This window comes from Conger conger, chromosome 5, assembly GCF_963514075.1.
Source record: "Conger conger chromosome 5, fConCon1.1, whole genome shotgun sequence".
Lineage (NCBI taxonomy): Eukaryota > Metazoa > Chordata > Actinopteri > Anguilliformes > Congridae > Conger > Conger conger.
The window spans coordinates 49,616,426-49,631,488 of record NC_083764.1 but is presented as its reverse complement, the minus strand read 5'-3'; the positions used below and the strand labels follow the sequence as shown (position 1 = coordinate 49,631,488).

At 39.4% G+C, this 15,063-nt stretch overlaps 1 protein-coding gene across 1 annotated transcript; it reads left to right on the top strand.

Annotated features, from left to right (window-relative positions):
- The first annotated feature begins 683 nt into the window (after positions 1-683).
- Positions 684-13,707, top strand: LOC133129136 (paired mesoderm homeobox protein 1-like). Its single transcript, XM_061242991.1, has 4 exons — positions 684-1,424; positions 8,170-8,345; positions 10,699-10,880; positions 12,490-13,707. Exons 1-4 carry the CDS (start codon positions 1,178-1,180, stop codon positions 12,620-12,622), a joined length of 738 nt encoding a protein of 245 aa, XP_061098975.1. The 5' UTR covers positions 684-1,177; the 3' UTR covers positions 12,623-13,707.
- The last annotated feature ends 1,356 nt before the right edge of the window (positions 13,708-15,063 follow it).

Genomic DNA, 15,063 nt, shown 5'->3' with positions numbered 1-15,063 from the left:
ACACACACACACACACACACACACACATACCGCGCAATCAGTGTTTTTTTCATACGCACAAAACACACAAATAAAATCGCATGTTAGTCAGATTGGGCTGTGTATTTTTATTTGAATTTAAAATAGCTCATACCAATCATACCCAAATACTGTTAGCCTACAACAGAGTTCTGAATAGGCTACTGAAAAAAAGGTTACCGAATAAGACAAACACACAATAATCATATTCGGTGTATCTGCTCAATCTATTTACATTTGTAGTACACATACGATTTATTGTGTCTAGTGGAAAGCTGTAGTCACAATCGGAAACAGGACAGCTGGTTTAGTTGTACTGGACCGAAACACACAATCCCCCAGGCAACTCGAGCATCCCAATCGGCTGAAAGATTATTAACCCATGCCTACGTCTCCACGAGATTGCGAAAGGGGCAGTTTACATTGCCCGTTTCGTTACAGACCCTAATCAGGGTGTTACAGCGTTGCCGTGTATTGTGTAAGGGGAGGGGTGGTTGTGATGGAGAGAGTGGGTCTGCAAAACGTCAGAGAGCAAAAACGCATTGCCACGTAATTACAGGCTCCTTTTGGGTCGGCCAGCTCTCCCATGGGTCTCAATTTTTAATTTATTCCCCCAGGTTTCCTCTGCAAGCCACTCCGTTCCGTTTGAAGTTCCAGAGTCTCCCTGACGAAACAAGAGGCAGCACCCGGTAGAAAAAACGCCAGCGTACAGCCTTCCCCCAATAAATCGTAAACTGAGCGCTTACTCACGCACCATCTGTTAGGCGTAATCATTTCTGCGACTTTAGTCATTACTCTCGTGACTGAACTGCACTACACGGAAATAACTTTACGAATGGTGCGCTATTCTGTTTTTCGGAGGTAGCCTGCTGATATCCGACAAGGGCTGGGGTGCAGTTTCTCGTTAACTGTTCCTTAAAACTGGAGGCAGTTTTAACTTGCCTCTTGGTCTGCGATTCTGCGAGTTCAGCAAGACGCGTAAGCAACAGAGAAACGACACTCTGGAACTGTACAATTTTTGAGCTCTGGTTAAGTAGAAAAATGACTCGCTGATGAGTTTGGAGGTGCTGTTCTGACATTTTATACGCAAGGAATAATTCGGCTCGGGCACAGCTTTATTAAGTCTCTTCCATTTTCTCTCCGACGTACTATTTGCGTCATGACTTCTAGTTATATGCATGTAATGGACAGACAAGCTACACTACCAAGCCGTCTGGAGAGTCCGATTACAGCCAATCTGGAAAATCTGCAGGCTAAGAAGAACTTCTCTGTTAGTCACCTGTTGGATCTCGAGGAGGCCGGGGAGATGGTGGGGACACCAACGGATGAGAACCCGGGGGAGGCGGGGAGGAGTACGCTGGAGTCTCCGGGACTGACCAGCGGCAGCGATACTACGCAACACGAGAGTAAGTACAGAAGTGAAGGCTACTCCCGGGATAATAACTCGGCCTGCAGTTGTGATTAACACCTCAACACAGAGAGAATTGGCAGATTAGCACGTCAGTACAATAGCGCACATTCTTCTGACATGTACCCTATGCTTAAGTAGCTATAGACACAAGTAGAACGCAGTAAAGCAGACAAGTGTGATGTAAAATGAACAAAACAGTATGCTATGTGACTCGTCTCCACCGAGGCTGCTGCCGCGTGGTTGGTCATATGTTAGTGTCTAATAATGAGATATAAACACACCTTTTATACACACAACATACATGCAGGGATTGATTTCGGCATTCGAGACGTGAAAAACATATACAGTGGTGTGAAAAAGTGTTTGCCCCCTTCCTGATTTCTTATTTTTTTGCATGTTTGTCACACTTAAATGTTTCAGATCATCAAACAAATTTAAATATTAGTCAAAGACAACACAAGTAAACACAAAATGCAGTTTTTAAATGAAGGTTTTTATTATTAAGGGAGAAAAAAATCCAAACCTACATGGCCCTGTGTGAAAAAGTGATTGCCCCCCCGTTGAAACATAACTTAACTGTGGTTTATCAAACCTGAGTTCAATTTCTCTAGCCACACCCAGGCCTGATTACTGCCACACCTGTTCTCAATCAAGAAATCACTTAAATAGGACCTGCCTGACAAAGTGAAGTAGACCAAATGATCCTCAAAAGCTAGACATCATGCCAAGCTCTAAAGAAATTCAGGAACAAATGAGAAAGAAAGTAATTGAGAGCTATCAGTCTGGAAAAGGTTATAAAGCCATTTCTAAAGCTTTGGGACTCCAGCGAACCACAGTGAGAGCCATTATCCACAAATGGCGAAAACATGGAACAGTGGTGAACCTTCCCAGGAGTGGCCGGCCGACCAAAATTACCCCAAGAGCGCAGCGACGACTCATCCAAGAGGTCAGAAAAGACCCCACAACAACATCCAAAGAACTGCAGGCCTCACTTGCCTCAGTTAAGGTCAGTGTTCATGACTCCACCATAAGAAAAAGGCTGGGCAAAAATGGCCTGCATGGCAGAGTTCCAAGACGAAAACCACTGCTGAGCAAAAAGAATATTAAGGCTTGTCTCAATTTTGCCAGAAAACATCTTGATGGAACAAACGTGGGTTCTGCAGCAGGACAATGATCCAAAACACACCAGCAAGTCCACCTCTGAATGGCTGAAGAAAAACAAAATGAAGACTTTGGAGTTGCCTAGTCAAAGTCCTGACCTGAATCCTATTGAGATGCTGTGGCATGACCTTAAAAAGGCGGTTCATGCTCGAAAACCCTCCAATGTGGCTGAATTACAACAATTCTGCAAAGATGGGTGGGCCAAAATTCCTCCACAGCGCTGTAAGAGACTCATTGCAAGTTATCGCAAACGCTTGATTGCAGTTGTTGCTGCTAAGGGTGGCCCAACCAGTTATTAGGTTTAGGGGGCAATCACCTTTTCACACAGGGCCATGTAGGTTTGGATTTTTTTTCACCCTTAATAATAAAAACCTTCATTTAAAAACTGCATTTTGTGTTTACTTGTGTTGTCTTTGACTAATATTTATATTTATTGGATCTGAAACATTTAAGTGTGACAAACATGCGAAAAAATAAGAAATCAGGAAGGGGGCAAACACTTTTTCACACCACTGTACTTGTTAGGATATAAAAGTTAATTCTGAATAAAATGCAATGAATGTATCAAGTCTCCAAAATGACACAGAGTAATCAGAATCAAGTTAATATTTGATAACTCAAGCTAAACTATACATAATATATTTAAATATGTTACATACATAGCCTAGTACATATCGATAACATATTTAGCCTTTATTCGGGAGTTTTTTACAGTTTTGTCTCCGAATGACCATTGCATGATCCAAGCTCTAGTTATAGCTACTGGTCCTCATAGCCTCTTCAAGGCGATATTAAATAATTGTCAACAATCTACATAGTACAATGTCCGGTATTAATTCAACTAACATAATTAATTTACATATGACATATAATGTATATTGCTAACATATGATTCCAATAGGGATAACGTGTTGGCTATTCTATTAGAGTGAAATGTACTCGGGAAGAGTTGATTTAACACTGAACATTTTACTGTGTATGAAAATGTAAAATATTAACATAATGGAAATGTTCCCTCTTTGTCCTAGAAAGCGTTCCTTTATATGACAACATACTTAAATATTGATTACAGCTTCTGACTGTTGGATAGGCACCTCTGCGTTAACTTGTATCTACCCATTGGTTGTGAAACGTTTCAAAATCGTAATGTTGTAACAGATTATCTGATGGATGTACGTCAAACCTGTCTAAACCTGCTGTGTGGATTACCCGTTGAAATACAGCCCCCATAAATTGTTCAATTAATATTTGAATGTTGAAGCATGTTAGTAACACAGAATACAGGCTAAAACAATCAAAGTGGGTTTCAAAGTCTGGGTTTGTTTTTATTATCCAATTAAAACAAATTATGCAGAATAGTGAGTTGGGCTTTTTTATACTTGCAAGTAACGCAAGAATAAAAACGCAATGATTTTGTTGTTATGCCATAACAAGAATACGGGCCATCACTCCTTATCGTACGAATACAGTCATACAATGTGGATGACCTTCGTAGCCTAGCCTACTGCTGTTGGATTTACTGTCATCTCTCAAAATGAAATTATATTTTTCTCTTCAATTACATCATAATGTGATATCTTAAATGGGTAGGGAAATATTGTATCCCATATGTTTTAAATTATTATTCTCACTGCTTATTTGTTGAAAATATTAACTGTCAATAATACTATTTAAATGTTGTATCTGGCACGCACTTTTATTATCAATGTTTCAATAGGATGTATAGGCCTAGGCTATACATCCTTTCAATAAATCAAGTTAGTCAAATCGCTGTCTCCATCACATTTACATAAGGCCAACTTAATGCGCATGAGAATTCTGATTTAATTTTGCTGTTGTTTAAAAAAAAAAAAAAAAATATATATATATATATATATATATATATATATATATATATATATATATATATATATATATATATATATATAATCAATGACAGTTATTAAAATAACTTTGATTTTCATTTGAGTTTAACAAAATTGATTTTAATTTCCCTTACGTATAGCAAGCGCTGAATTAATCTCTCTTCTGTTATGACAAGGCCACGGCAAACTATCACAGAAAGAACAAGATATAAATTATTGTGTGTTACAATTAACTTCGCCATCATTCACTGTTATGTTCTTTGAATTCAATCATCCAGAGGGAACCCGTGAATTCGCGTCATTCTCCAACGACTGTTCGTAGGCTACCTACACATAAAGAGTCAGCTTTGTACAATCAGTGTCTGGTTCCTCGCGTTTATGTGGGGGATAATGTTGAGATTAGGCATATAGGCCTCATATCTGAATACAAGCATGTTTGTGGACCTGCAAATGTGTAGTAGACAACATTGCGCTGGCGGGCAACGTCCATCCCTGGCTGCAGTAAACCTCCGGACTGGGATGAATGACCCCTGGAAATGCTGACCTCTAGTTAAGAAATAAAGTGGACGTATATGACACGTGTATAATTGAGTTGGCATCGGATATCATGTTCACCAGGTTAATGATTGTGTTGTTATTTTTAATGTTTGCAAAGCCTGATTGGCATACAATAAATAGATTACAATATTAGCCTATCTCTTGTGAGAAACTGTGGCGGAGAACCACTAAGTTGGAAAAAGGTGGCGGTGACATAAAATAGAAAACTTGGAATGTAATCTTAAGTGTATTTAAATTGTAAGAGCATTGGCTTCAAGTATCCATTTTCCATATTAGAGACGTGATAGTCTTTAAACTTAACGGTAACTGAGTGGGCGAAAACTGCTAATAAATACAGCTTGAATTATTATTATTATTATAATTATTGTTGTTGTTGTTTATTATGATTATGCTTATTATTATTATTATTATTATTATTATTATTATTATTATTATTATTATTATAGTAATATTGTAGTTATTGTTATAATTATTAGCCTACAGTCTGCAGTGATAATTGATCGCTGAGAGTAGAATGAAAACGTTACGCATCCATCAAAAGAGGGGAAAATACTTCCTTTATAGCCTGTTATATGCTACTCTTTCATCTTTGCTTTGTGATAGCAGCTCTTAAGGGTTCAGGGCGAATCCATCCGTCACCGAGACCCCCCTCACCCATTAAGTTTTATTGGAGTGATTTAAGGATTGATTGATGAGAACAAGAAGTGTGTCCGTGGCAGGATTACCTTTCTTCTAAGACATGGAGTCTGGGGGGATTTGAGGGAGCACATTCCCCTGTTCGGCTGGAGACCACGGTCTTCCACCACATTATCTGCAGATAAATGGCAACGGTCGCCTAACAGAAAACTTTCACCAGCTCCGCGCACGAGGATTTCAGAAAAGATGGCCTATAGGGATTACTTCACCTTTTTGGATTTAACGTTCCCAGTGGAGCCTTTTCAATTCTGAAATACATAAGCAGTAGATTACTTTATTACAATGAAAAATGAGACTGGGACAAAGTTCAGGTTTCTTGTTGAATTTACTGTAATGATTTAATTGATTCATTAATCATATTGAACTAAATATACGGTATCATATATGCACAACTTTCTATGAATCATAAAAAATCGGACGTGGGACTAGTAGCTGACCAACGTCTTCAGATGATGAAAATAAATTTTTATTAAATTAAAAATGCGGTGTGGAATATTGTATGTCATTGCAGGCTACATGAAATCGTTGGGCATTCTGGAAAGGTGTACTGTTTATGGAAAATATTTATTTTGATATGATGGGTACGTGTTATTAAATATCCTACTTTTAAATATTGTGCAGATCTAATCCATAATACTGGTATTGTATTATGGGACCTCTTTCAAATTGACATGTTATACAGTAAACCACTGATTCAGATCAGATGTTTTTAGTGGAAAAACTATTGGTTGGTGAAAGGTTGGTGTTGGAAGTTGGAATTTTTAAAAATAGTTCTCATAACGTATGATATCTGAATAAAAGCAATTGCCTATGTAAGCCATTTTAAGTAATCCATTTTACTTAATTAGTTCAAACGTTCCCATGATTTAAAAAGTAAATTCAACACATTTTATGTGGCTATTTCTTTACAACTATTTTCACATGGAAGGGATATCCAACATTGGGATATTCTAAAAAGGCAGACATTGTCAGGGCTTTCTTTCTTTGATAGAATTATATGTAACAATGTTGGCACTTTCAAGCTAATTGTTTTCTGCATTTGTTTTCTCATGCAAATAAAAACATTACAGTCCAACAGTACTATTTCCACTTCTAGTACTAGCACTGTACTATGTACTGGATTAATATAATTATTATTATTAGTTGAAGTAGCAGCAGTGGTTGTGGTTTTATTTTTATTAGATAGATAACATGGATAGCTAAGTTAAATAACAGATTAAAAACGCCTCAGTGCTGTTACCATTCATCCTCTCTGTCGTCCAGTGTTCAGACACAAATTGCTCCATTGTATATCCTTTTAAAGCCCTAAAAATATGTTGTTGTCAATGTCCATTCCTCACACCTCCAAAGATAAATTGAGTGCTCTGAATATTTATTTTTTGCTATCAAACTGAATATATTCCACCCAGCAAGCAACAGGGAATGTATATGAATATGCCGGTGTTTACCACATGCAGGGGTGCACTGATCTTTTGAAAGTCCTCATTTCACAGTAAAACAGTTTTCACTCAGCTCAGATGCCTTTGACATGCATGTCTTGTTACACTACATTAAAACTTCAATAAACTTCAAGCATAAAATTCATGGATTTTGGGAGTAAGATCGACACATCATGTCTGACTTGGTAAATACATTTAACCTGTGGCATATTCACAGTAGGACCTTGTTTTGGTTAAGATGTAAATGTTAAATCTATTAAAGGACTTTCTATTGCCAATTTTATGGCACACAAAGACGGAAAACTGCATGAATTGAGTAGACAGTTGTGTAATCATAAGTAATCTGGATTCATGGCTTTCATAAACTGTGAATAGCTCACATTAACTAATTGTTTATGTGACCACACTAAATATGCCTCTCTGTGAAAGTAAACACATTTGATGTAGCATGGATAATGGATAAGCAATCCAGTGCTTAGCCATTATCTCTCTAACATCCATTTATCTACTTGTAATAGCAGCGGTGGGTTTTGTTGAACGTTATCCAGTGTTTTTTTTGTAGGATAAAATCAAATCCAGGGAAAGTAAATTACAGAAATATATTTATAATTCAGTCTTGTATGGGCCATTGACTTGGGTCCAGTTTCCCAACCGCTGACAACAATGTGCTTTGCCCTTAACTCTGAAAAATGTTTTATTAAGCATACATTAGTGACCTCAAAACTATTGGTTTTGCGTGCCTGGAAAAATAAACAAACATTAACTTATCCTGATTCTTAATGGGTGCTTTGCATGTCTAACTAAATGTCCTTTAGCTTCATTTATGGATATTAATATTCAATATATCACTAAGGCAACCCTTACAGTACACGTATTTCAGTTCCAATTTGACATTTGTGTTCAAAGAAACTACTGGTCCTGATTCAGAAATCAGGCCTCAGTGTCAATATATGAAGCGTATTACCGACACTGAAGCTGTGTGTTATTTGAATGTGTGTGCCGTGTTTGCGTGTGCCCGCAGATGAGCAACTGACCTCGGAGGAGAAGAAGAAGAGGAAACAGCGGAGGAACAGGACCACCTTTAACAGCAGCCAGCTGCAGGCGCTGGAGAGGGTGTTTGAGAGGACCCACTACCCTGACGCTTTCGTCAGAGAGGACCTCGCGCGCAGGGTCAACCTCACCGAGGCACGCGTGCAGGTGAGGACCCGACTCCGGGGCGTCCAGTCTGGGCCTTTAACCTTCATATTATGTTATTAAGATTTTATGATCGCTTTTATGTTCGGTGTCAAATTGACCACAACAGTTTAAATTGACACACAATTATTGAAAGGAAATGTTTTATATTATACTGCGTGTTGCCTTCTTATTTTCCCTCAAATGACTAGCATTTTATCCTTAAATATAAAAATCTGTGAGAAATGTCTCATTTTAGAGCCTGAGGTAAGTTAAGGTTTGACACCTATATGGGAAAGTGGCACCAGAATCCTCCACAAAGAAATCTGGGATACAAATAAAAATGGTTCTATATTTTCTTACATTTATACAGCTAGAGTGGGCAAAGCTAACCCCACAGAACAACGTTGTATGCAATGTTTGTACAGGACTAGCATTATATGTATTTCATGTTTGCTGTTTAATTCCACCAATTTTTTAAATGAGAAAGACCATACAGTATTAAGATAAAAAGGTTAACAGTTTTTTAAGTGATGTCAAACACTGAATGGGGACAAATAGACCCTAAACATAATATGAAGGTTATAGACCTGCAAAGGCAGCTCAAGCCAAAGCCAAATTATTTTTTCTTTTCTATTTTAAGAAAATGCTCTTGTTGTTAATATTTGAATTTATTTATTTTCATTTTGATGTTTTATAGTGAGGGTCTATTTGTTCATCAAAATATGACCAGTTAAAGGTTTGTTAAAAGCAAATTAGTCGTAAATAAGTGCAGAATAATATCAAATAATAAGCTCTTGTACAATTATAGGGTATGGCCTGCCAACCAGTAATGTTTTTACTGACATACCTGCCCCCCCCCCCCCCCCCCAAAAGAACAGAAAGAGCACTTGGCGCTGTTTGATATAAATATTTTATTGTTGAAACTTACTTATTCTTCAAAAGGGTAGCATTTTGAAACTAGCCTCAGCCTGCTAAATGCAACTAGCATTTTGAAAATATTGTAATGTCAGAATTGAAATTAAAGTGGTACATATTACAGGCCCCTGCACTTCTATGGATTACAGGTTTACTGATACTCTTCATGTATGCATGGCCTTTCAGTTCATAACTGCACGAGCATCGTGCCTAATGTAAAGAAAGAAAATACATCTGTGATTAATGCATACCAGACGGATTGCGATCCTTTGATAGAGAAAGACTCTTAGCTCGATGCTGAAACATTGCTGGTGCCCGAAACTATGGGCTCAGATTTGGCTCATTACAAGGCAAATACCAAAAAAAAGTGTATTTTAGACTGTGAACCGCGCTTGCTCTGTACAATGTGGCATAAAGAAAAACACCAAACCCAGACACAAAAGAGGGGGGTTAAGCTCACTTTCAGAGGCTGTGTTCAAATAAAAAATGTGTCGGACATTTTGAATTTTGCAAGAGGGTGGGAGGCAAGCTATGGATAATGGTGAAGGGTCCCGAATAACTACATTATGCTCGACTCCCTTCTTTGCTAATTCACTACAACCATTCCTGTTAAAAATTTAGATAGAGGGAAAATGCATGAAGATTATGGAAATATTTTAAGTCTGTAAATTGGAAGAAAGATATAGTTGAGCTTTAAAGAAGCTAGGTGGAAGCAGTAAGAAAAAACATTTCAAAATTCATTGAAATACATTAGTCAAGGATTATTGTTTTTCATTACAATTAGACTGCTTGGAGGCTGATCTTTTCTCCTAATTGAATTATCTTATTTGATCAATTCCCAGTGATACAGTGCCTTTACTTATGAAAGATGTTTTCCATCAGCTAGGACAAACAGCCATTGTCAAGCCTATCACATGGCTGTAAGACGATGTGACGAAAGCAGTTGATTACACAGGTAACTTGCCTGACCTGTGGGCCTCCATTGTCAGGGTTCAACCTGAGCCTTGGACCTGACAAGAACGTTATTTATTTTCTTTTTTGAGGGAGGGGAAGTATTTGATAATTTGTTGACCCTAATTACACTTTCATTATTCTACTGTGGAGAAGATTTCATATTTTCTATTTAAATATTCAATGTCACTGGTCATAGTATTTTCCAGGGAAAGAGTCATTGCACAAAAGCAACTCCCTTGGTCAGTCGTATGCCTGTGGTCCTGCTAAACCAGCGACACATGGAGCATACTCCTCTTATGCAGTGACGCCACAGTTGAAATACTATGACAGTCCTTTTTCCAATAATTTGTTCTTGTCTGCACTCTTTGGAATTGACAGAGGACGTTGTGTTGATGAGACAGAGACTGCACGCAATAAATTCTGTGGGAGGGAAAATGAGTGATAAAAGTACTGTAGGTGGGGGGTTTAACAGTGCCAAGCCTAACACTCTGGGGCTGTCTTGCAGGTTTGGTTTCAGAACAGACGAGCCAAGTTCCGCAGGAATGAGCGAGCGATGCTAGCCAGCAAGAATGCGTCCCTCCTCAAGTCCTACTCCGGGGACATGACAGCAGTGGAGCAGCCCATCGTGCCCCGCCCTGCCCCTCGACCCAACGACTACATGTCCTGGGGTACCTCCTCCCCATACAGGTGACCTCTCACCTTCCACTGTTTTATAACCCTCAGTCCTTTCTACACTACTACTACTATGACCACTACTATTACTACTACCACTACTATTACCAGTACTATTACTATTACCACTACTATTACCAATACTATTACAATTGGGTGGCCTGTAGTCATTAAGGTACATGACTGGGACCCGCAAGGTCGATGATTCGATCCCCGTTGTAGCCACAATAAGATGTGCACAGCCGTCGGGCCCTTGAGCAAGGCCTTTAACCAGGGGAGGAATGCATTGTTGAGATAGATGTCTGTCTAACAATGAACAATTCAAACAATCCTGTCTAACAATGAACAAATCTATCACTATTACCACTATTATTACTATTACTACTATTATTATCACTACTACTGTGACTATTACTATCACTATTACTATTGCTATTACGACTACTACTAATACTATTGCTGCTGCTGCTGCTGTTGTTGTCGCCAGTTTCACAAGAGTATGGAAAACATGTAACCATTACATACTGGATGTAGCGTTACAGAAAATATAGTGCTGGTATAAGTGCATTATACATTCTCAATAATTTACTCATATGTTGCAACAAATGAATCGGTGATGTTTAATTGACATGAGTTTATAAGAACAAAATTCATAGCAACAGTAACATCAACATTCTGTGGGAACTTTCAATCTGAAAACCCTGGACACTTTATGACATATGTTGGAATGCAATCAAAAATGTTTTTTTTTACGAGAACTACAGTTATTAGTTATGCATCATGCATTAATAATTGCACCATAATGACTGGTTACACTTAAAATGGATAGTCACTGCAAATCCCAGAAAATGTATATCCTAGTTAGGAGTCACAAATTTAGCACAGAGGAATGCATTTTTGGCAGGGAATTTTTGCAGGTCTGGTTGCTGTAGTTTGATTTACAGCTGTTTGCAGTGAACATCAGAGTGGATGAGCCTATTGATTTGCCAAAGGGCTCCTAGTGGTAATGAAATATTAATCAGCTGTGCAGTCTTCTGCCTCTGCCATAAACTGCATCATTTCACATGACCAGAAAGCGCAAAGCATGCGAAACTATGACAACAAGTCAATGCTGACAAAAAACATACAGCACATGTTCACACGTGTAGATATTTTTACAGCGCTCCTTGGGGATTCCTCTGAAATGTATGTCATCAGCTTCACACAGTTATTATTGTATATTTACACATCAGTGTTACCTTTCAAGTTCTCTGGGATAATTTTAGGTTTTATAAAATAAAATCCAGCTGCTATTCAATGTTAGAGGGCACGGTAGTTTAAACCAGAAAGAAAACAGTTCATTCCAAAATGGAGTACTTACAGATTTGACCATTTTTTGTTTTTTTTCGATTGAAGTGATCATTGCAAAAGACACAATTCCTTAATTCTTTAATGTTTCCTTTTCTTTAACCCGTAAGTTAAGGTGAAAATTGATTTGAAAACTAATTTACAAATACAAATTTATGCAATACACATACAGTGCGTCTATTTGTCACACAAACACAGGCATGCATGCACACAAACATGAATCCAGGATCTCTGTTATTAATTCTATCGTCATTTTCAAATCTCCCATCTCCTCCAGCACCATGGCAACCTACCCGCCCACGTGCGCCAGCACCAACACTTCACAGGGGATGAACATGGCCAACAGCATCGCCAACCTCCGCCTGAAGGCCAAGGAGTACAGCCTGAACCAGGTGCCCACCGTCAACTAAGGGAGAGAGCGACACTGAGGGGATTAGCAGGGTAACAGTCACCCCAGAGAGGCCCAACACGGAGCGGCAGGTTCCAGGACTGGCAGCGGGGACGCCGGTGACTTGCTGAAATCTACACCAGAGGCTTCCTCCTGCTGGCTCGTCGTCTTACCGAAGAATGTTTTCTTTTCTATTTTGCATTGTTTTTGTTATGGGACATGAAGAGAGACCAAAAAATGAACTAAATATGAACATGAACATGTTTTTCAAGAACTGACTTCAAAATTTCAAAGTGTATTCATTCACAGTGCAGTGACTGAAAATATATATATTAGTTTGAAAAGGCAATGGAGAAAGCAGCTTCAGCCTTCTCATAGTAACCTTTGGAGGTAACCCGAGGTTTATGCCAACAGCCCCTGGACTGTAATGCACTCTTTTATCAGTGGAGCATGAATATATCATTGGATTTAGACCAAGAACTATGGCAACCATTCAGAGTTTGGAGAAATATAAAGGGATGTAGAAGTACAGGCCTGCCTCCTGATTATAGACCGAGAGGCTCAAAGCCATTTCAAGCCATTTTTTTAAAGCAATTTTTTCATTCTTTTTTCCCAATTTGGAATGTGCCACTGACATGTAAATGTAAAAAATGCATTGTTATTGATCAAATGTACAAAATGTATTTGTCCAAGATGATTTACATTGAAGTTCATGTACATGACCTTGGAAAACCCAAGATTTAGCTTTCTCATTGTATATATCTTGAATATCTTTATTTGTACCAAGAAAAATCTACATAATAAAAACCCACTTCATGTAATATAATGAACCTATGTTTTAAGACTGATGGTATATGTTTGGCTTTAAAATCAGAATAGGAAAATGTTCAACTTACTGAAGTTGTGTGAGAACTTAACTGCTTCGTTACTTAGTTACTGGAAGGCTCCCGTGTCAACAAGTGCCTATTCTTTTTTTATAACAACTACCCTTTTATGGGCTTTTAGAAGAACAGTGATAGAAGATTGAGGAAAAAAGAGATTTTTTATTATCTATGTACAACACCAGTAAAATGTTTACTCAGAATAAATATCAATGGAACAATTGTATTTCATGTATGATTCAATCATTTTTTTTGGTTTGGTTCCACATTTGAGCATACCTACTATGTGTTCAGATACATAACATAATACTGTAAATACTGTAACTTACTGTGAATCATAAATACAACAATGACTCATATAGTATGTGAAAAACCTTGACATTTTTGTTTGCTTTCGTCTTCGTCATTTGGCCAAAAATGCAAAATGGCCTGTTCACTCTGAACAACAAAATAAGCAAGAGGGCCCCTCTGTTTTCGTCCTGGCGATCCGGGAAAGCAGTCGAGCATTCCTGAGCTTTTGCTGGCTCCTGTCCCAGTCCCCTATGAGGGCCGTCATGGCGACAGGCGTCACGGTGACAGCCCCTGACGTGACGTGGCGCACGGAGGGCTGCGTTTGCGGCCGACGCCCGTTCGTTCTCCGGAGGAGAGCCGGTGTTTGCTTTGGAGTCGGCTTCAAAAGCACGCAAGCCGGCCTGAGGAGGGGAAACGGCTGGTGGAGCTCGTGCGAATACCGCAGGAGTGTTTTATTGCCCATTGATGGACTCTCTCCCCTGACCCCTTCCCTCAGACTGTCTGTGGAGCGGATCCGCGCTCAGGGTCTGCTGTGTTTCTATTTAGTTTAAAAACAACGTGTTTATGGTGCAGGAAATCCTTATTTCTCTTTTGAAAAGGGAGGAGGAGGTGTGAGAGGGAGTCTCCGGGTGTAATGGCTGCTCGAGTGTTGTTTCTCAGGCATGGCTGGTCGCATGTGAGCTCTGTCCACCCTTAGGGAATCACTGGGAATCATTCTGACCGTCGGCAGGGGAATTTGTGAGTTTGGTCAACACCTCCCTCTTACAGAACCACCAAGAAAACCCACCACAGTAAATCCCAAATATTCACCACTTTTTTCACCGCAAATATTGTCTTTCTGACCCTCCTAGTCTTAAATGAGAGTATTGTGTTGTTCCCTGGAAATAATTTAGGTGGGAATAAATGTGTTGAGGGTCTAAACTGTGTTGTTCTGTGTTTGTTTAACAGAATGTGGGCACACTGGAAAAAATGGTGAATGTAAGTTCAGTTAGAACAGTTAAGTCTGTTAGCCTTGGGCTGTTATTGGATCATGCGCAGGATCGCCCCAGCTGGGGCACAGTGTTTGCGTGCAAGGGCCTCTACGCCCCCCCCTTTGACCCCCCACCTCCCCAGGCTCGCCTGCCAAGAGGCCCCCTGCGTGGGGCCGCAGCTGTCGGGGCGGAGGTCCAGGCGAGGCCCAGGCCCCGGCCCTGCCCACGCGGTGCCATCACCTCTCCCTCCCCGGGTGCACGCACTCGTTTGATCTGCCGTGGGATCCCCCGATCCTCCACGGAAAGCCTCGCTCCCCTCA

What these genes read in the sequence shown, in the direction of transcription:
- LOC133129136 (XM_061242991.1), top strand. Translation starts at nt 1,178, where the DNA reads ATGACTTCTAGTTATATGCATGTAATGGACAGACAAGCTACACTACCA. An exon ending in CGATACTACGCAACACGAGA is followed by an intron (nt 1,425 to 8,169) that starts GTAAGTACAGAA and finishes GTGTGCCCGCAG; the next exon opens with ATGAGCAACTGACCTCGGAG. An exon ending in TCACCGAGGCACGCGTGCAG is followed by an intron (nt 8,346 to 10,698) that starts GTGAGGACCCGA and finishes GCTGTCTTGCAG; the next exon opens with GTTTGGTTTCAGAACAGACG.